The 20,832-nt window shown below is 42.3% G+C and overlaps 1 protein-coding gene across 1 annotated transcript in view; it reads left to right on the plus strand.

The window, feature by feature from the left end:
• FAM186A (family with sequence similarity 186 member A) overlaps positions 1 to 20,832 on the plus strand; it is a 77,119-nt gene that overhangs the window by 38,195 nt on the left and 18,092 nt on the right. Inside the window, exon 4 of the mRNA XM_070789128.1 lies at positions 7,936 to 14,845. Within this exon, the coding sequence (XP_070645229.1) occupies positions 7,936 to 14,845 (6,910 nt within the window). The remainder of the gene's footprint in view (positions 1 to 7,935; positions 14,846 to 20,832) is intronic.

Here is a 20,832-nt window from a genome sequence, read left to right on the forward strand (position 1 = left end):
ATGGTTCTATGAAGACCTATAAGACCTTCTAGAACTAACACCCAAAAAAGATGTGATTTTCATTATAGGGGACTGGAATACAAAAGTAGGGAGTCAAGAAATACCTGGAATAGCAGGCAAATTTGGCCTTGGAGTACAAAATGAAGCAGGGCAAAGGCTAACAGAGTTCTGTCAAGAGAACACACTGGTCATAGCAAATAACCTCTTCCAACAACACAAGAGAAGACTCTGCAGATGGACATCACCAGATGGTCAATATCGAAATCAGACTGATTATATTCTCTGCAGCTGAAGATGCAGAGGTTCTATACAACCAGCAAAAACAAGACCAGGAGCTGACTGTGGCACAGACCACGAACTGAGACAAATTCAGAGTTAAACTGAAGAAAGTAGGGAAAACCACTTGATGATTCAGGTATTACCTAAATCAAATCCCTTATGACTATACAGTAGAAGTGACAACTAGATTCAAGGGATTAGATCTGCTAGACAGGGTGCCTGAAGAACTATGAACGGAAGTTTGTGACATTGTACAGCAGGCAGGGATCAAGACCATCCCCAAGGAAAAGAAATGCAAAAAGGCAAAATGGTTGTCTGAGGAGGCCTTACAAATACCTGTGAATAGAAGAAAAGGGAAAGGAGAAAATGAAACATATGCCCATTTGAATGCAGAGTTCCAAAGAATAGCAAGGAGAGATAAGAAAGCCTTCCTCAGCAATCAGTGCAAAGAAATAGAGGAAAACAATAGAATGGGAAAGTCTAGAGATCTCTTCAAGAAAATTAGAGATACCAAGGGAACATTTCATGCAAAAATGGGCACAATAAAGGACAGAAATGGTATGGACCTAACAGAAGCAGAAGATATTAAGAAGAGGTGGCAAGAATACACAGAAGAACTGTACAAAAAAGATCTTCACAATCCAGATAATCACCATGGTGTGATCACCATGAGCCAGACATTCTGGAATGCAAAGTCAAGTGGGCCTTAGAAAGCATCACTATGAACAAAGCTAGTGGAGGTGATGGAATTCCAGCTGAGCTATTTAAAATCCTAAAAGATGATGCTGTGAAAGCACTGCACTCAATATGTCAGCAAATTTGGAAAACTCAGCAGTGGCCACAGGACTGGAAAAGGTCAGTTTTCACTCAAATCCCAAAGAAAGGCAATGCCAAAGAATGCTCAAACACACAATTGCACTCATCTCACACACTAGTAACATAATGCTCAAAATTCTCCAAGCCAGGCTTCAACAGTATGTGAACCATGAACTTCCAGATGTTCAAGCTGGATTTAGAAAAGGCAGAGGAACCAGAGATCAAATTGCCAACATCCGCTGGATCATCAAAAAAGCCAGAGAGTTCCAGAAAAATATCTACTTCTGCTTTATTGACTATGCTAAAGCCTTTGACTGGGTGGACCACGGCAAACTCTGGAAAATTCTTAAAGTGATGGGAATACCAGACCACCTGACCTGCCTCTTGAGAAATCTGTATGCAGGTCAGGAAGCAACAGTGAGAACTGGACATGGAACAACAGACTGGTTCCAAATCAGGAAAGGAGTATGTCAAGGCTGTATATTGTCACCCTGCTTATTTAACTTATATGAAGAGGACATCATACGAAATGCTGGGCTGGAGGAAGCACAAGCTGGAATCAAGATTGCCAGGAGAAATATCAATAACCTCAGATATGCAGATGACACCACCCTTATGGCAGAAAGTGAAGAGAACTAAAGAGTCTCTTGGTAAAAGTGAAAGAGAGTGAAAAAGTTAGCTTAAAACTCAACATTCAGAAAACTAAGATCATGGCATCTGGTCCTGTCACTTCATGGCAAATAGATGGGGAAACAGTGGAAACAGTGGCTGACTTTATTTTGGGGGGCTCCAAAATCACTGCAGATGGTGATTGCAGCCATGAAATTAAAAGATGCTTGCTCCTTGGAAGATAAGTTATGACCAACCTAGACAGCATATTAAAAAGCAGAGATATTACTTTGCCAAAAAAGGTCCATCTAGTCAAAGCTTTGGTTTTTCCAGTAGTCATGTATGGATGTGAGAGTTGGACTATAAAGAAAGCTGAGCACCGAAGAATTGATGCTTTTGAACTGTGGTGTTGGAGAAGACTCTTGAGAGTCCCTTGGACTGAAAGAACAATCCAGTCCATTCTAAAGGAAATCAGTCCTGAATGTTCATTGGAAGGACTGATGCTGAAGCTGAAACCATAATACTTTGGCCACCTGATGCAAAGAACTGACTCATTTGTAAAGACCCTGATTCTGGGAAAGATTGAAGGCGGGAGGAGAAGGGGATGACAGAGGATGAGATGGTTGGATGGCATTACCAACTCAATAGACATGAGTTTGAGTAAACTCCGGGAGTTGGTAATAGACAGGGAGGCCTTGCATGCTGCAGTCCATGGGGTCACAAAGAGTCAGACACAACTGAGCGACTGAACTGAACTCTGTATATAAGTTAAATTAACAGGGTGACAGTATACAGTCTTGACATACTCCTTTCTCAATTTGTAACCAGTCCATTGTTCCATATCTGTTTCTAACTGTTGCTTCTTGACCTTCATACAGATTTCTCAGGAGGCAGGTAAGGTGGTCTGGAATTCCCAACTCTTGAAGAATTTTCCAGAGTTTGCTGTGGTCCACACATTCAAAGGGTTTGGAAGTCAATGAAGCAGAAGTAGATGTTTTCCTGGAGTTCTCTTGCTTTTTCAATGATCCAACGGATGTTGGCAATTTGATCTTTGGTCCCTTTGCCTTTTCAAAATCCAGCTTGAACATCTGGAAGTTCTTGGTTCACGTACTCTTAAAGCCTAGCGTGGAGAATTTGAGCATTTCTTTGCTAGCATGTAAGATGACTGCAGCTGTGCAGTAGTTTGAGCATTCTTTGGCATTGCCTTTCTTTGGGATTTGAGTGAAAACTGACCTTTTCCAGTCCTATGGCCACTGCTGAGTTTTCCAAAATTGCTAGCATATTGAGTGCAGCTCTTTAACAGCATTATTTTTAGGATTTGAAATAGCTCAGCTGGAATTCCATCAGCTCAGCTAACTTTGTTCATAGTGACACTTCCTAAGGCCCACTTGACTTCGCACTCCAAGATATATGGCTCTAGGTGAGTGATCACACCATCGTGCTTATCTGGGTCATTAAGATCTTTTTTTGTATAGTTCTTCTGTGTATTCTTGCCACCTCTTCTTAATATCTTCTGCTTCTATTAGGTCCATACCATTTCTGTCCTTTATTGTGCCCATCTTTGCATGAAATGTTCCCTTGGTATCTCTAATTTTCTTGAAGAGAGCTCTAGTCTTTCCCTTCCATTGTTTTCTTGTGTTTCCTTGCACTGATCACTTAGGAAGATTTTCTTATCTCTCCTATTCTTTGGAACTCAGCGTTCAGATGGCTATATCTTTCCTTTTCTCCTTTACCTTTCATTCTCTTTTTTTTCTCAGCTATTTGTAAGTTCTCCACAGGCAACTATTTTGCCTTCTTGCATTTCTTTTTCTTGGGGATGGTTTTGATCACCACCTCCCATACAATATTATGCACCTCTGTCCATAGTTCTTCAGGCACTCTGTTTATAAACATTGGATCTAATCCCTTAAGTCTATTGTCACTTCCACTGTATATAATCATAAGTGATTTCATACAGTTTTCATACAGTTTCATACACCACCTGAATTTTCTAGTGGTGTTTTTTCTACTTTCTTCAATTTAAGTCTGAATTTTGCAATAAGGAGTTCATGATCTGAGCCATAGTCAGATCTCAGTCTTGTTTTTGCTGACTGTATAGAGCTTCTCCATCTTTGGCTGAAAAGAATATAATCAATCTGATTTCTCTATTGACCATCTGGTGATGTCCATGTGTAGAGTCATTTCTTTTGTTGTTGGAAGAGGGTGTTTGCTGTGACCAGTGCATTCTCTTGGCAAAACTCTGTTAGCCTTTGCCCTGTTTCATTTTGTACTCCAAGGCCAAACTTACCTGTTGCTCCAGGTATCTCTTGACCTCCTACTTTTGCATTCCAGTCCCCTATAATAAAAAGGACATCTTTCTTGGTGTTAGTTCTAGAAGCTCTCGTAGGTCTTCATAGAACTGTTCAGCTTCAGCTTTTTCGGCATTAGTGGTTGGTGCATAGACTTGGATTACTGTGATGCTGAATGATTTGCTTTGGAAACAGAGATCATTCTGTCATTTTTGAGACTGCACCCAAGTACTGTGGTTATTGTTAGTATAATTGAATCTAAGATGTGTTGCTTATATTTGGATCTTTTGGGTTTTTTAAAAAAATACAATCTGACAATCTCTGACTTTTAGCTCAGTTCAGTTCAGTCATGTCCAACTCTGCAAACCCATGGACTGCAGTAAGACAGGGTTCCCTGTCTATCACCAACTCCCAGAGTTTACTCAAACTTATGTCCATTGAGTCAGTGATACTACCAAGCATCTCATACACCCTCAGTCTTTCCCAGCATCAGGGTCTTTTCAAATGAATCAGTTCTTCACATCAGGTGGCCAAAGTATTGGAGTTTCAGCTTCAGCATCAGTCCTTCCAATGAATATTCAGGACTGATTTCCTTTAGGATGGACTGGCTGGATCTCCTTGCTGTCCAAGAGACTCTCAAGAGTCTTTTTCAGCACTACAGTTCAAAAGCATCAATTATCTGGCTTTCAGCTTTCTTTATAGTTCACTCTAGAGTTTTAGCTGGTGTGTTTAATTAATTCACATTTAATGTAATTATTGATATAGCTGGATATATATCTGCTATTTTGCTCATGTATCTTTTTTTTCCTTCTATTATTTTCTTGCCTCTGTGTTAAATAGGTATTTTCTAGTGTACCTTTTAATTCCACTTTTTCTTACATTTTCTTAGTGTTAGTTATAGGAATTGCAGTATACATCTTAAATTATCACAATCTTTTCCAGATTGGTACTAACTTAATTCCAGCGAAATATAGAATCTTTGCTCCAATAGTTCCACCCTCTTCCTCTCCTTTGTGCTTTGCCATGTACACTACATATTTAAGTCCAACAATATAGCTTTATAATTATTGTTGTATATGCTTGTCTTTTAATTAACTATGAGAGGAAAAAGAAAAAAATATTTTTGCTGTATTTTTATTTACCTACATATACTAGTGCTCTTTATTTCTTTGTGTGAAAATGCAAAATGTCAACATGAAAAAAGAATGGGAAAAAAAAAGTGACAGATTTTATTTTTGGGAGGCTCCAAAATCACAGCAGATGGTGACTGCACACCACGAAATTAAAAGATGTTTTCTCCTTGGAAGCAAAGCTATGACGAACCTAGATAGCATATTAAAAAGCAGAGACATCACTTTGCTGACAAAGGTCTGCCTAGTCAAAGCTATGGTATTTTTCAGTAGTCATGTACAGATGTGAGTGCTGGACCATAAAGAAGGCTGAGTGCTGAAGAATTAGATGCTTTCGAATTATGGTGCTGGAGAAGACTGTTGAGAGTCCTTTGGACTACAAGATCAAACCAGTAAGTCCTAAAGGAAATCAGTCCTAAATATTCGTTGGAAGTTCTGATTTTGAAGCTGAAGCCCCAGTACTTTGGCCACCTGATATAAAGACCCGACTACACTGGAAAAGACCCTGATGCTGGGAGAGATTGAGGGCAGATGGAGAAGGCGGTGACAAAGGATGAGATGGTTGGTGGCATCATCGACCCTATGAACATGAGTCTGAACAAATTTCAGGAGATAGTGAAGGACAGGGAAGCCTGGTGTGCTGCAGTTCATGGGATGGCAAAGAGTCGGACAGACTTAGCGACTGAACAACATGAGAGTTGTACATGTGTGTACTTTGGGAAGAGTGTTATTTCAGGGAATGATGTATTACCTTCTAGTAATACAGCATCAAGTTTGGTAGATATTTTTGAAGAACAATTTTGCTGGATATGAAATTCTTGGAAAGAAATGGCAACCCACTCCAGTAATCTTGCCTGGAGAATTCCATAGACAGAAGATCCTGGGCTACAGTTCAAGGGGTCGCAAAGAGTCAGAGACTACTGAGCGACTAACACACACACACATGTTATTCTTTCAGCACTTTGAATATATCATTCCCTGACTTCTGCCTCCATTGTTTCCAGTAAGAAGTAACCTACTAAATTTCCTGTGGTTCCTCTGTACTGAGTCTCCTTTGATTGTTGAGTCATTTTTCACTTTTTGCTTTAAAGATTCTTATTTTGTCTGCTTTCAACAGTTTGACTATGATGTTCCAGGTATGGCTGTTTCTGTGTTTATCCCACTTAGAATTTGCTGAGCTTCTTGAATGTGTAGATTAATGTTTTTCCACAAATTTGGAATCATTTGTCCATTATTTCTTCCAATATATTTTAAAAGTATTTTTATTTATATATTTTTAAAATTTGACTGTGGTGGGTGTTAGTTGCAGCACATGGGGTCTTCAATCTTCACTGGCGCATGGGGTATCTTTGGTTGCGGCATGCAAACTCTTAGTTGTGGAATGTAGGATCTTGTTCCCTGACAAGGGATCAAACCCAGGTCCCTTGCATTGGGAGAATAGAGTCTTAGCCGCTGGACCACAGAGAAGTCCTCTCTTCAGGTATTTTAAATGCCCCTCTCTCTTCTTCTGGGAACTCTATTGCTTGTACACTGGTATGCTTGATGGTATCCCACAAATCTCTGAGACTTTGCATTTTTCTTTATTGTTTTTTCCTCCCTGTTCTTCAGATTAGACAGTCTCTAGTAATCTAGCATTAGGTTTGCTGGTTATTTTCTTCTGTCAACTCACATGTGCTGTTAAGCCCTTTTGGTGAATTTTTCATTTCCGTTGTTGTACTATTCAACTCCAATTTTTCCACTTGGTTTTCTTTAAGTTTTTTTTTTTTAATGTGGACAATTTTTAAAGTCTTTATTGAATCTGATGCAGTATTGCTTCTATTGTTTTACGTTCTAGTTTTTTTACCTCAAGGCTTGTGGGATCTTAGTTCCCTGATCAAGGATCAAACCCACCAGAGGACTCTTAACCACTGGACTGCCAGGGAAACCTCTGTTTTTATTTTTAAGCCTGAATTTTAGGGGTTACTTTTGGTTCAGCATAGCTAAGTGGTCAGTCAATGATCAGTCAATGATCAATTAATCCAGATTGATCTAGGAAGGCTTATACTCTTTGCTAATGAATCTGTTTATGGGTTAAAGTAGTATTGTTATAATGTTGCATTGCTCCAGATCAAATCAACCCCCTCAGGCAGCAGAGTTGTCAGTCTTCACAGCCTGTTTCACTCTGGTAGAACCTATACCAGGCCATAGGGCTAGGGAGTTGGAGATGGAAGCAGCTACAAGCTAAAACATCACAGCAAGTTTTTCTTGAACTAATTCTTCTCAATCTGTTGTATGCCTCTAGTCAGTTTCCAAAGTCCTAAAATGGTTGTTTTGGGCAATTTTGCTCAGCTTTTTTCTTGCTCTTTTGGGAAAAATTTGCTGAGTTTCTTATTCAGCCATTTTGAAAATCCCTTCAAATGTTTGCCTTCTATTTTTTGTGATCCTTCTGAAACAACTAAGGTTAGCTTTGACTCAGAAAAGGGGAAAAAGAAAGATAGGAACCCATTAAAGAAAATGGAAAGCACCAAGCATAAAACCAAAGGAAAATTTTGATATTCATCCTAATCTAATCTCAAAATTGTAACCTAAAGTAAGTTGAGGTCACAGCTGAGTTCTTCTCCTAAACTCTGGAAGAAGAACTTCTAGATAATTGTGGGGAAAGAGTCATTCTTTTGAAAATATTGAAAATTATTTGGGGGCCAAATTTCCCTAATGAAACTTCATTCTATATCTATCTGTTAATTTGGGCTAAATTCCTTAGTCCTAAACTTAGAGCACAGCACAAAAGGAGAAATGCAATCTCATTTATGTTTTATGCTTTTTTTTTCTTCTAGCATCTAGAAGTTCTCTATGGAAATCATGGAAAGAAAGAGTTATAAAGCGACCTGCAACAGCTCATGCTTTAAGACCAGATCAGATGATTAGTGATCAATTTGCCACAAAAACAAAGGTGTCAGAAATCCAAGATATGCTTCAGGAACTCATAGGTACTGCAATGTTCAATAAACTGGAAAATAATGCTATTAAATATATATCATCAACAACAGTAAACCTTTCTAAAGCTTTGAGTACACTAAATGATGAAGTGAAAGCTATTAACCTCCATACTTCTGATATGTATGCAAGTGAGACAGTTGAAAGAGAACAAGAGATTTCCCTGAAGATCATACAAGATCTCAGTAAAAGAAATGAAATGCTTCAGCAAAAACTTCGAGAAGCAGAAGAAAAATATGAACACCTTATTCGATCCAAAGTTGCAGAGCAACAAGCATTGCCCACATCAACACAGAAAGTGTTACCTGAGCCTTCTCCACAATCAGCCATTAGCCAAGCTGACACAGAAAACAGTTTAGACAGTATTTTGGCCAAAGAATTTGAAAACATGGTAGATGAGGCCCCCAAAAAAGGGACCAAAGGCTTGGGGATCAAGTGGGACTCAACTCATTTATATGCAGCCCAAGGTGAAACAACTCCAGATTTAACTGGCCAGCAGAAAAAATCTTCTGGAGAGATCACTGAAGATATGGTATCAGTGAAGAAAGGTGGTGCCTTTCAGAAAGATGGGGCTGACGAGTTCCAGTCACAGAAAAAAAAGCATACAAAAGGCCCATCTGGGCAGGAGACCTCTGAATCGAATGTGAATGATAATAAAGGTAAACAGAAAGTCACAGGGACCAAACTCGATCACCACTTAGAATTACAAGCACTGGATAAGAAGAGAAAAGAAACAAAATCCTTTCCTGAAACCAAATCAAAGTCACTCACTGAATCAAAAAGTCAACATTTTCCTTCCGATTTCCCTTCTGACAAGAGCCAAGGTGGTAAAAGTGGAACAAGTGGTATACTGGAACAACGCAGGGAGGCTAAGTCCGAACATTCACGGAGTAAAAGTCAAACTTCTACAGAGAATAAAGAGGAGCTCACCACTGAGTCAATGGACAGAGATAGCAGAAATGAGATGAGTAGCACACCAGAGCCATCCAGGTTGAGCAAACTTGACCATTCCTCTGAGAAAATAAAAGGAAAGAAACACCGTATCTCTCCAGGAAGCCCTACAGGAAAAGAAGAAAAATCTGAAGAGAAAGATGTGTCAGTCTTCACGAAGAAATTCAAGTCTCTTGAACTTGCTAAATCAGGTATTCCAGATGGCGAAAGTGAGCAGAGTAACCTAGAAGAATTTCAGAAAGCCGTAGTGTCATTCCTTAAAGAGAAAACTGATTACATAGGAAAGCCCTTGGATAAAAAGACTGTTTCAAAAGAAGAGTTATTATTAAAAAGATCAGAAGTTGAGAAATTAGGAATCATAAAGGCAAAAATGGAGGAATATTTCCAAAAAGTGGCTGAAACTCTGACAAAAATCTTAAGAAAATACAAAGATATAAAAAATGAAGGACGAATTGGAGAGAAAGCTTTGAAACAAAAAAAGGCAGTCTCATTTATGCCAGAACGGCATTCTCAGGAACCAACTAATGCAAAGTCAGAAATTAGCACCTTAATTTCACAGGAGAGGCTTGACCCACTAACTGACAATTTAATACGAATGATCTTGACCGAAATAGAAAGTGAAAGGAATGTTCCAGAAGCCTCAACAGTAGGGACAGACTCTAAAGAGAAAGAAAAACAAGAGCTAGAAAAAAGGAGGTTTGAGATGATAAATAAGAATTTGGAGAAGGAAGAGGCATGGCTCCCAGTGAAGGAGGGAAAGCAAGGGCAACAGAAAGAGAAACAGTGGCAGGAAGAAGAGGTATGGAAGGGACAGCAAAAACACGAGATACAAAAGCAGATCAAGTCAGATGAAAAGCAAAAGCAAAGACAAGAGGAGAGAGAAGGGTATCAGAAGTCAAAGCAGCAGCAGTTGGAAGCATGGAAACAAAAAACGAAACAGCAAGGTGTGCCTTTGGAAGAGGAGAAAGGACAGCAGATGATGCAGGTTCAGAAGGAAGTGAGACATCTGGAGCAAGAAAGCAGTTTGGAGAGAGAGAAGAAGCAGAAGGCAAGGAGAAAGGTAGGGGACTATGAAAGTCAGAAGCAAAAAACCGCAAAGGCGATGAAGACATACGAACAACTAGAAGAGGTGCTCAGTCAGACTTCAATCACATTGTCTCACAGGTGGGAGAGCACACAGAAAGACACGCCGCAGACACACCAAAGAAAAGATTTCATTGGGAATCTTAAGAAATTAGGGGATCTGGCCGAAGGAAAGCATCCCATTCCAATTACTACTCCCATCTCCACACAGTCCTCCTCCCGTGGACCCTCTTCTGTTCCTGGAGCGTCTCTTGCAAAGTCCATCACTCTTACCTCTAGGCTTGCCCAAGCAATGGAAATTGACCTCACTTCTGAAGAGGCCGAGGCACTGGAAACCATGGACAGCTTTAATCAGGTTCAGGCGTTGGGGGAAACTGCTACTCCTAAGATGCCTCGGGGTTTGGGAGTGGCTCTCAGTGCAGAGCAGGCCCAAGCTCTGGGGATTCCTATTACCCCTCAGCAAGCTCAAGCTCAGGGCATCATGCTCACCCCTCAGCAGGTCAAGGCCTTGGGAGTCACTCTCACCCCTGAAGAGGCTCAGGCACCAGGGATCACTCTCACCCCTCAACAGGCCCAGGCACTGGGGATCATTTTCACCCCTGAAGAGGCTCAGGCACCAGGGATCACTCTCACCCCTCAGCAGGTCCTGGCACTGGGGATTCCTATCACCCCTCAGCAGATCCAGGAAGTAGGGGTTTCTCTCACCCCTCAGCAGGCCCAGGCACTGGGGATCACTCTCACCCCTGAACAAGCTCAGGCTCCAGGGATCACTCTCACCCCTCAGCAAGCCCAAGCACTGGGGATACCTGTCACCCTTCAGCAAATTCAAGAAGTAGGTGCTTCTCTCACCCCTCAACAGGCTCAGGCACTGGGGATTCCTGTCACCCCTCAGCAGATACAGAAAGTGGGAGTTTCTCTCACCCCTCAGCAGGCCCAGGCACTGGGAATCATTCTCACCCCTGAACAAGCTCAGGCACCAGGGATCACTCTCACCCCTCGGCAGGTCCAGGCACTGGGGGTTCCTGTCACCCCTCAGCAGGTTCAAGCTCAGGGCATCAGTCTTACCCCTCAGCAGGCCCAGGCACTGGGGATTTCAGTCACCCCACAGCATATCCCGGATGTGGGGGCTTCTCTCACCCCTCAACAGGCTCAGGCTTTGGGGATTCCTATCACTCAGCAGGCTGAAGCTCAGGGCATCACTCTCACCCCTCAGCAAGCCCAGGCACTGGGGATCACTCTCGCCCCTGAACAAGCTCAGGCTCCAGGGATCACTCTCACTCCTCAGCAGGCCCAGGCACTGGGGATCACTCTCACCCCTGAACAAGCTCAGCCACCAGGGATCACTCTCACCCCTCAACAGGCCCAGGCACTTGGGATCACTCTCGCCCCTGAACAAGCTCAGCCACCAGGGATCACTCTCACCCCTCAACAGGCCCAAGCACTTGGGATCACTCTCACCTCTGAACAAGCTCAGCCACCAGGGATCACTCTCACCCCTCAGCAGGCCCAGGCACTTGGGATCACTCTCGCCCCTGAACAAGCTCAGGTTCCAGGGATCACTCTCACCCCACAGCAGGCCCAGGCACTGGGGATCACTCTCGCCCCTGAACAAGCTCAGGCTCCAGGGATCACTCTCACCCCTCAGCAGGCCCAAGCACTTGGGATCACTCTCACTCCTGAACAAGCTCAGGCTCCAGGGATCACTCTCACCCCTCAGCAGGCCCAGGCACTTGGGATCACTCTCGCCCCTGAACAAGCTCAGGCTCCAGGGATCACTCTCACCCCTCAACAGGCCCAAGCACTTGGGATCACTCTCACTCCTGAACAAGCTCAGGCTCCAGGGATCACTCTCACTCCTCAGCAGGCCCAAGCACTTGGGATCACTCTCACCCCTGAACAAGCTCAGGCTCCAGGGATCACTCTCACCCCTCAGCAGGCCCAGGCACTGGGGATCACTCTCGCCCCTGAACAAGCTCAGGTTCCAGGGATCACTCTCACCCCACAGCAGGCCCAGGCACTGGGGATCACTCTGGCCCCTGAACAAGCTCAGCCACCAGGGATCACTCTCACCCCTCAGCAGGCCCAGGCACTGGGGATCACTCTCACCCCTGAACAAGCTCAGGCACCAGGGATCACTCTCACCCTTCAGCAGGCCCAAGCACTGGGGATCACTCTCGCCCCTGAACAAGCTCAGGCTCCGGGGATCACTCTCACCCTTCAGCAGGCCCAGGCACTGGGGATCACTCTCACCCCTGAACAAGCTCAGGCTCCAGGGATCACTCTCACCCCTCAGCAGGCCCAGGCACTGGGGATCACTCTCACCCCTGAACAAGCTCAGGCTCCAGGGATCACTCTCACTCCTCAGCAGGCCCAAGCACTTGGGATCACTCTCACCTCTGAACAAGCTCAGGCTCCAGGGATCACTCTCACCCCTCAGCAGGCCCAGGCACTTGGGATCACTCTCGCCCCTGAACAAGCTCAGGTTCCAGGGATCACTCTCACCCCACAGCAGGCCCAGGCACTGGGGATCACTCTGGCCCCTGAACAAGCTCAGCCACCAGGGATCACTCTCACCCCTCAGCAGGCCCAGGCACTGGGGATCACTCTCACCCCTGAACAAGCTCAGCCACCAGGGATCACTCTCACCCCTCAGCAGGCCCAGGCACTGGGGATCACTCTCGCCCCTGAACAAGCTCAGGCACCAAGGATCATTCTCACCCCTCAACAGGCTCAGGCACTAGGGATTCCTATCACCCCGCAGCAGGCTGAAGCTCAGGGTCTGACTCTCACCCCTCAGCAGACCCAGGATTTGGGGATCCCTGCCACCCCTCAGGGCATTGTCTTTACCCCTCAGCAAGCCCAGGCATTGGGGATCCACATCACCCCTGAGCAGGCGCAGGCTCAGGACATCACTCTTACCCCTCAGCAGTCTCAGGCACTAAGAATCCCTGTCACCATTCCACAAGCTCAGGATTTGGGGGCCCCTTTCACTTTAGGACAGGCTCAAGCATTGGGGGTTTCTCTCTCTCATGAACAGTTTGCAGAATTAGGGGTTCCTCTCACCTCAGATAAAGTGTATACCTTAGAATATCCCCACATCCCAGAACAAATCCAACCTGTGGAAGCTCCTCTCACCCCAGGGGAGGCCTGGTCCTTGGGTATTACTGTTAGGTCTGTGCAGGACCTAACATCAAGAACTCCTCTCATTAAGGAGCAGCCCTTACCACCCTGGGCTAGGCCTCCTTCAGTACATACATTGAAAACTGGGATCTCTTCCATTACTGATAAATCTGTCACAAAACATGCTCCTCACATTTCTAAGGAGTCACCAGTATCATCTGCTGCTACTGCTGAGAAGTCCCCTATATTTGAGGTGCCTTCTACTCCTTTGCATATATCAAGGTTTCCTCTTAAACAAGCCCCCTCTGAGAAATTCTTGGGAATGAGGATTCCTTCAGACCCTGGGAAGCCCCTGGCACCACAGATTTCTCCTTCCTCCAGACAGACCCCAGTGTCTAAGGATCTATCAACCTCTGTTCCGTTCCCAACACCAGTTCCCAGTCCAATATCTGGGCTCTCTCCCACTCCACAGCAGCCCCTTGAACCAGAGGCCCTTCTTAGTTCTAGGCGATTCTTCATATCTAGGGACTCTATGGCTCCCCAGTCGCCTCTGATACAGAAGCCCCTTCTTGACCTCAGACAGCCCCTTATGTCTGGAGTCCCAGTCACCTTTGCACAGATTCCCCAAATCTGGGCTCCTCTCTCTCCTGGGAAGCACTTGGTTCCTGGGACCTCTTCCATCCCTCAAGAGCTCTTGAAATCTAGACCCTTAACACTCTCTGAGAAGTTTCAGGCATCCCAGACCTTTGCCACTCATAAGCAATCTCCTGGGTTACAAGCCCCTTCTACCCTTAGGCAGCATCTGCCACCAGGGACCCTTCCTGGGCACGCTTCCCCACTATGGGTCTCTCCCACCCCTGGGCGTCCCCTGACACCGTTGACTCCCTCAACCCCTGAAAAGCCACAGAAAGGTTTGTCCTCTGCTGTCTCTGAGAAAAGGAAGAAAAGATTGTCAATTATTTCTTCTCTGAAATTGAAATCAGTATCGGTCCATCCCAGTGCTCCAAGTTTCAAGGTAATTCAAGCCCCTTTCACCACTAAGAAGTTCCAAACAGCAGAGGTCTCTGACACTTCTGAAGAAATCCAGATACCCAAAGACCCTTTTGCTGTGAAACAATATAGAATGTTTAAGTCCCATCTCACCGATTACAAGACACCGGTATCACAAGCCCCTTATGTTGATGAGGGGACCCTTCCTGCTACTCTCATTAAGCCTGTAACGCCACTACCTTCTCTTATTACTACTCAACTACTCAAAACACGGCAGAGCTCACCTTCTGAATCGGACCAGAAATCCCAACTTCCCCCTATCAATAAGCCCTGGGTACTGACTTCAGTTTCAGATACCAAGCAACCCAAGATAATGGTGCCCACTTCCTATCCCCAAGAGCTCAAAGAACAGAACTATTTTGTTGATGTGGAGGCTCAGCGGAAGAACCTGATACTCTTAAATCAGGCCACAAAATCTTCTATACTCCCTTCACAGCTACACACAGAAGCTAGGAATCTCATAATTGAGACATTTCATATGGACAAAGTTCGGCTGGGATACCTGTTCCGCAAGTACAATGCCTATAGGCTGATCCAGCGTGCAAGGTAAATATTATGTGTCTAGTTGTCTGATTTAGTCCTGATTTCAAATATCCTCCCTCATTACTCTATCAGTATATATGTATTTGTCAGGTTAGGTATTCTAAAAGACTCTCTTATAGAAGGTTTGTAAGATGGAAGCCTATTTAAGATAGCAAAAGGAGGTATATTTTTTAGAAATAAGAAATGTCATATAACACCCATTTCACTCATATATATCTCTTGCAGAGATTCTAAAATATGTTTTGAGGATCATGGTTGATCTCCAAAATATCAACTTCAAAAGTTTAGAAAGGCTTGCAGTTATTCTGAATTACTTTAATCTTGCATTCACCAAAAGACCTATGATTCTTTTTTTTTTAATTTACTTTTTATTGCAGTGAAGTTGGACAGAAGAGCTATTAAAGTGGGAGATGGCAGGCAGGTTTATGTACTTCGTGTTGCCATGGCAGCTTTGATGCTGGAGTGACCTACAGGAAACATGTTCTAGTCTTGATTTTTAAAATTGAAATTAGCCTGCCATTCTTGGCCTTTGTGTTTGAGGTTGCCAACTTATTATTTTGGGGATTTAAAAAACATTTTTTTTTATTGTAGAAATTCTTTCCCCTTTACAAAATAGTTAATTTATAATACTGTGTTATCTTATTTGGAGAATTTTTCTAACCTAAAATTACAATATGTCAAATTAAGATCTATGATAGAAAAAGCTATCATTAATTATAGGAACAATTTATGTCATTTATTCAGCAAGTATTTATTGAATTCGTACTATTTGGCAAGCACTGCTCTAGATGCTATGGATACAGCAGTGAATAAAACAAAGTACCCTGTTCTCATGATATTTACACTTTTGAGGACTGAATTCATTTGAAAACTAAGCCCTGGAATAACAAGGTGTAAGAGAAAGACATTCAGTGTATAGACAGAAATTCTCATTTCAAGACTGAAATTACCTTAGAACTGTTGAAATATTTTCTACTCCATAGTGTGTTCTTCTCTTCCCAGAATGAATGTTCCTAGTCTTTTGAATCTGTTTTCACACGTGAACACTATCATCCACTTGAGAATTTGAAATAACATGTTTCTGGTCATTCTCCCGTTCATGTCTTTTTTCCTTTGTTATATTAAATTAAAATATTGCATTCACCTGGTGCAGTATTTTAAAAAATACAAATAGAGTGAAAAGCCTCCTTAATAGTCTTATTCTTGGCCATTAGGCCCCTCCTTCAGGGCTACCCAGGTATTCCACCCAGAGATACTTTCCACATATGTAGCAAAGTACATAGGCTCTTTTATCCCACTCTTTATATATTTAAAAATACAATGTTTGATTTTTTCATAACAAGCTAGAATTTAGATATTAATATATAAAGAGTCTACTCATTCATTTTACAGTTTTATAGTACTCCAAAGTCTAGATTCGGAGAAGGCAATGACACCCCACTCCAGTACTTTTGCCTGGAAAATCCCATGGGCGGAGGAGCCTGGTAGGCTGCAGTCCATGGGGTTGCTAAGAGTCGGACACGACTGAGCGACTTCCCTTTCACTTTTCACTTTCATGCATTGGAGAAGGAAATGGCAACCCACCCCAGTGTTCTTGCCTGGAGAATCCCAGGGACGGGGGAGCCTGGTGGCTGCCATCTGTGGGATCACACAGAGTCGGACACGACTGAAGTGACTTAGCAGCAGTAGCAGCAAAGTCTAGATTTACCAGAATTTACTTAACCTTTGATGAGGTTAACATAACATTTATGCTGTTTTTAAAAATGTACTTCAATGAACAATCTTATATATACATATGTATACATGTATGTATGTTCCTAAAAGTAGAACTTCTAAATCAAGGGAAAGCATTTTGTAATTGTGATAAATTTTTGTCAAATTGTTCTCCAAAGAGGTTGGAACAATTTATGTATCGGTCAGTATTATAAAAGAGTATTTCCCCACAAATATTATCAACTTTTTTGTTCATTGTCAATGTAATAGATGAAATATGGCACTTTCATCCTTTCATTTGCATTACTTTTATTATAGGTTGAAGTTAAGCATCTTTTCATAGAGTTAAGAACCATCTGTATTTTATTTTCTGTGAAGATCCTATTCAAATACTTTGCCCATTTTTCAACTGGGTTATCAAGTTGCTTTTTAATTAATTAATTAGTTTTAATTGGAGGCTAATTGCTTTACAATATCAAGGTGGTTTTGCCATGTATCGACATGAATCAGCCATGGGTGCACATGCGTCCCCTCATCCTGAAGCCCCTTCCCACCTCCCTCCCGACTCCTCCCCCTGGGTTGTCCCAGAACACCAGCTTTGAGCGTCCTGCTTCATGCTTTGAACTTGCACTGGTCATCTGTTTTACATAGGGTAACAGACTTGTTTCAGTGTTATTCTTTCAAATCATCCCACCCTCCCCTTCTTCCACATAGTCCAAAAGTCTGTTCTTTACATCTGTGTCTTTTTTGTTGTCTTACATATAGGGTTGTTGTTACTGTCTTTCTAAATTCCATATATACGTGTTAATATTCTGTATTGATGTTTCTCTTTCTAACTTACTTCACTCTGTATAATAGGCTCCAGTTTCATCCACCTCATTAGAACAGACTCAAATGTGTTCTTTTTTTGATATAGCTGAGTAATACGCCATTGTGTATATGTACCACAACTTTCTTATCCATTTGTCTGCTGATGAACATCTAGGTTGCTTCCATGTCCTGGCTATTGTAAACAGTGCTGCAATAAACATTGGGGTACATGTGTCTCTTTCAATTCTGGTTTCCTCAATGTGTATGCCCAGAAGTGGGATTGCTGGGTCATACGGCAGTTCTATTTCCAGTTTTTTAAGAAATCTCCACACTGTTCTCCATAGTGGTTGTACTAGTTTGCATTCCCACCAACAGTGTAAGAGGGTTCCCTTTTCTCCACACCCTCTCCAACATTTATTGTTTGTAGACTTTTTGATAGCAGCCATTCTGACTGGCCTGAGATGGTACCTCATTGTGGTTTTGATTTGCATTTTTCTGATAATGAGTGATGTTGAGCATCTTTTCATGTGTTTATTAGCCATTTGTCTTCTTTGCAAAGATGTCTCTTTAGTTTTTTTGCTCGATTTTTGATTGGGTCATTCATTTTTCTGGTATTGAGCTACATATGCTGCTTCAATATTTTGGAGATTAATTGTCAGTTGGCTTCATTCGCTATTATTTTCTCCCATTCTGAAGGCTGTCTTTTTACCTTGCTTACAGTTTCCTTTGTTGTGCAAAAGCTTTTAAGTTTAATTAGGTCCCAATTGTTTATTTTTGGTTTTATTTCTGTTGCTTTTTTAATTGATTTCTGGGACCTGTTCAAATATTGAGAAAATTAGACCCTTGTCTGTGATATAAACTACAAAACTTTCCCCGCTTGTGTTTAGACTCTCCTTTTGGTGGGTTTTGCTTTCTAAATAATTTATATTTTTATATGTTTATATTCAGTTCAGTTCAGTCGCTCAGTAGTGCCCAGCTCTTTGTGACTCCATGAACTGCAGCACACCAGGCCTCCCTGTCCATCACTAACTCCCGGAGTTTACTCAAACTTTTGTTCATTGAGTTGGTGATGCCATCCAACCATCTCATCCTCTGTCATCCCCTTCTCCTCCTGCCCTCAATCTTTCCCAGCATCAGGGTCTTTTCAAATGAGTCGGTTCTGCGCATCAGGTGGCAAAAGTATTGGAGTTTAAGCTTCAGCATCAGTCCTTCCAATGAATATTCAGGACTGATTTCCTTTAGAATGGACTGGTTGGATCTCCTTGCTGTCCAAGGGACTCTCAAGAGTCTTTTCCAATACCACAGTTCAAAAGCATCAATTCTTCAGCACTCAGCTTTGTTTATAGTCCAACTCTCACATCCATACGTAACTACTGTAAAAATCATAGCCTTGACTAGACGGACCTTTGTTGGCAAAGTAATGTCGCTGCTTTTTAATATGCTGTCTAGGTTGGTCATGACTTTCCTTCCAAGGAGTAAATGGCTTTTAATTTCATGGCTTGAATCACCATCTGCAGTGATTTTGGAGCCCCCCAAGATAAAGTCAGCCACTGATTCCACTGTTTCCCCATCTATTTGCCATGAAGTGATGGGACCAGATGCCATGATCTTAGTTTTCTGAATGTTGAACTTTAACACAACTTTTCACTCTCCTCTTTCACTTTCATCAAGAGGTTCTTTAGTTCTTCTTCACTTTCTGCCATAAGGGTGGTATCATTGGCATATCTGAAGTTATTGATATTTCTCAAGGAAATCTTGATACCAGCTTGTGCTCCCTCCAGCCCAGCGTTTCTCATGATTTACTCTGCATAGAAGTTAAATAAGCAGGGTGACAATATACAGCCTTGACGTACTCCTTTTCCTATTTGGAACCAGTCTGTTGTTCCATGTCCAGTTCTAACTGTTGCTTCCTGACCTGCATACAGGTTTCTCAGGAGGCAGGTCAGGTGGTCTGGTATTCCCATCTCTTTCAGAATTTTCCAGTTGATTGTGATCCCCACAGTCAAAGGCTTTGGCATAGTCAATAAAGCAGAAATAGATGTTTTTCTGGAACTCTCTTGCTTTTTCAATGACCCAGCAGATGGCAATTTGATCTCTGGTTCCTCTGCCTTTTCTAAATCCAGCTTGAACATCTGGAAGTTCATGGTTCACATACTGTTGAAGCCTGTCTTGGAGAATTTTGAGCATTATTTTACTAGTGTGTGAGATGAGTGCAATGGTGCAGTAGTTTGAGTATTCTTTGGCATTGCCTTTCTTTGGGATTGGAATGAAAACTGACCTTTTCCAGTCCTGTGGCCACTGCTGAGTTTTCCAAATTTGCTGACATATTGAGTGCAACACTTTCACAGCATCATCTTTCAGGATTTGAAATAGCTCAACTGGAATTCTATCATCTCTGCTAGGTTTGTTCACAGTGATACTGCCTAAGGGCCCACTTGACTTCACATTCCAGGATGTCTGGCTCTAGGTAAGTGATCACACCATCATGATTATCTGGGTCATGAAGATCTTTTTTGTACAGTTCTTCTTTGTATTCTTGCCACCTCTTCTTAATATATTCTGCTTCTGTCAGGTCCATATCATTTCTGGCCTTTATTGAGCCCATCTTTGCATAAAATGTTCCCTTGGTATCTCTAATTTTCTTGAAGAGATCTCTAGTCTTTCCCATTCTATTGTTTTCCTCTATTCCCTTTGCATTGCTCGCTGAGGAAGGCTTTCTTATCTCTCCTTGCAGTTCTTTGGAACTCTGCATTTAAATGAGTGTATCTTTCCTTTTCTCCTTTGCTTTTTGCTTCTCTTCTTTTCATAGCTATTTGTAAGGCCTCCTTAGACAGCCATTTTGCTTTTTTTCATTTTTTTTTTCTCTTGGGGATGGTCTTGCTCCCTGTCTCCTGTACAATGTCATGAACCTCTGTCCATAGTTCATCAGGCACTCTGTCTATCCAATCCAGTCCCTTAAATCTATTTCTCACTTTCACTGTATAATCATAAGGATTTGATTTGGGTCATACCTGAATGGTCTAGTGGTTGTCCCCACTTTCTTCAATTTATGTCTGAATTTGGCAATAAAGAGTTAATGTTTATATTAATATTTTCAATAATGCATTGTGCCTTATTTTAAAAAGCCCTTTCCACTCTGAGAAATATATTTTTTAAAAATTATTTTGAGATTTCTTTTAGTACTTTAATAGTTGATTATTAGTATTTTGGGGCTTCCCAGGTAGTACAAGTACTTTCTTCAATTTACATCTAAATTTTGCAATAAGGAGTTCATGATCTGAGCCACACTCAGCCCCCAGTCTTGTTTTTGCTGACTATATAGAGCTTCTCCATCTTTGGCTGCAAAGAATATAATCAATCTGATTTCAGTATTGACCATCTGGTGATGTCCACATATAGAGTCTTCTCTTGTGTTGTTGGAAGAGGGTGTTTGCTATGACCAGTGCATTCTCTTGGCCTCTTTCTGT

This window comes from Bos indicus, chromosome 5, assembly GCF_029378745.1.
Source record: "Bos indicus isolate NIAB-ARS_2022 breed Sahiwal x Tharparkar chromosome 5, NIAB-ARS_B.indTharparkar_mat_pri_1.0, whole genome shotgun sequence".
In the NCBI taxonomy this organism is placed as follows: Eukaryota; Metazoa; Chordata; class Mammalia; order Artiodactyla; family Bovidae; genus Bos; species Bos indicus.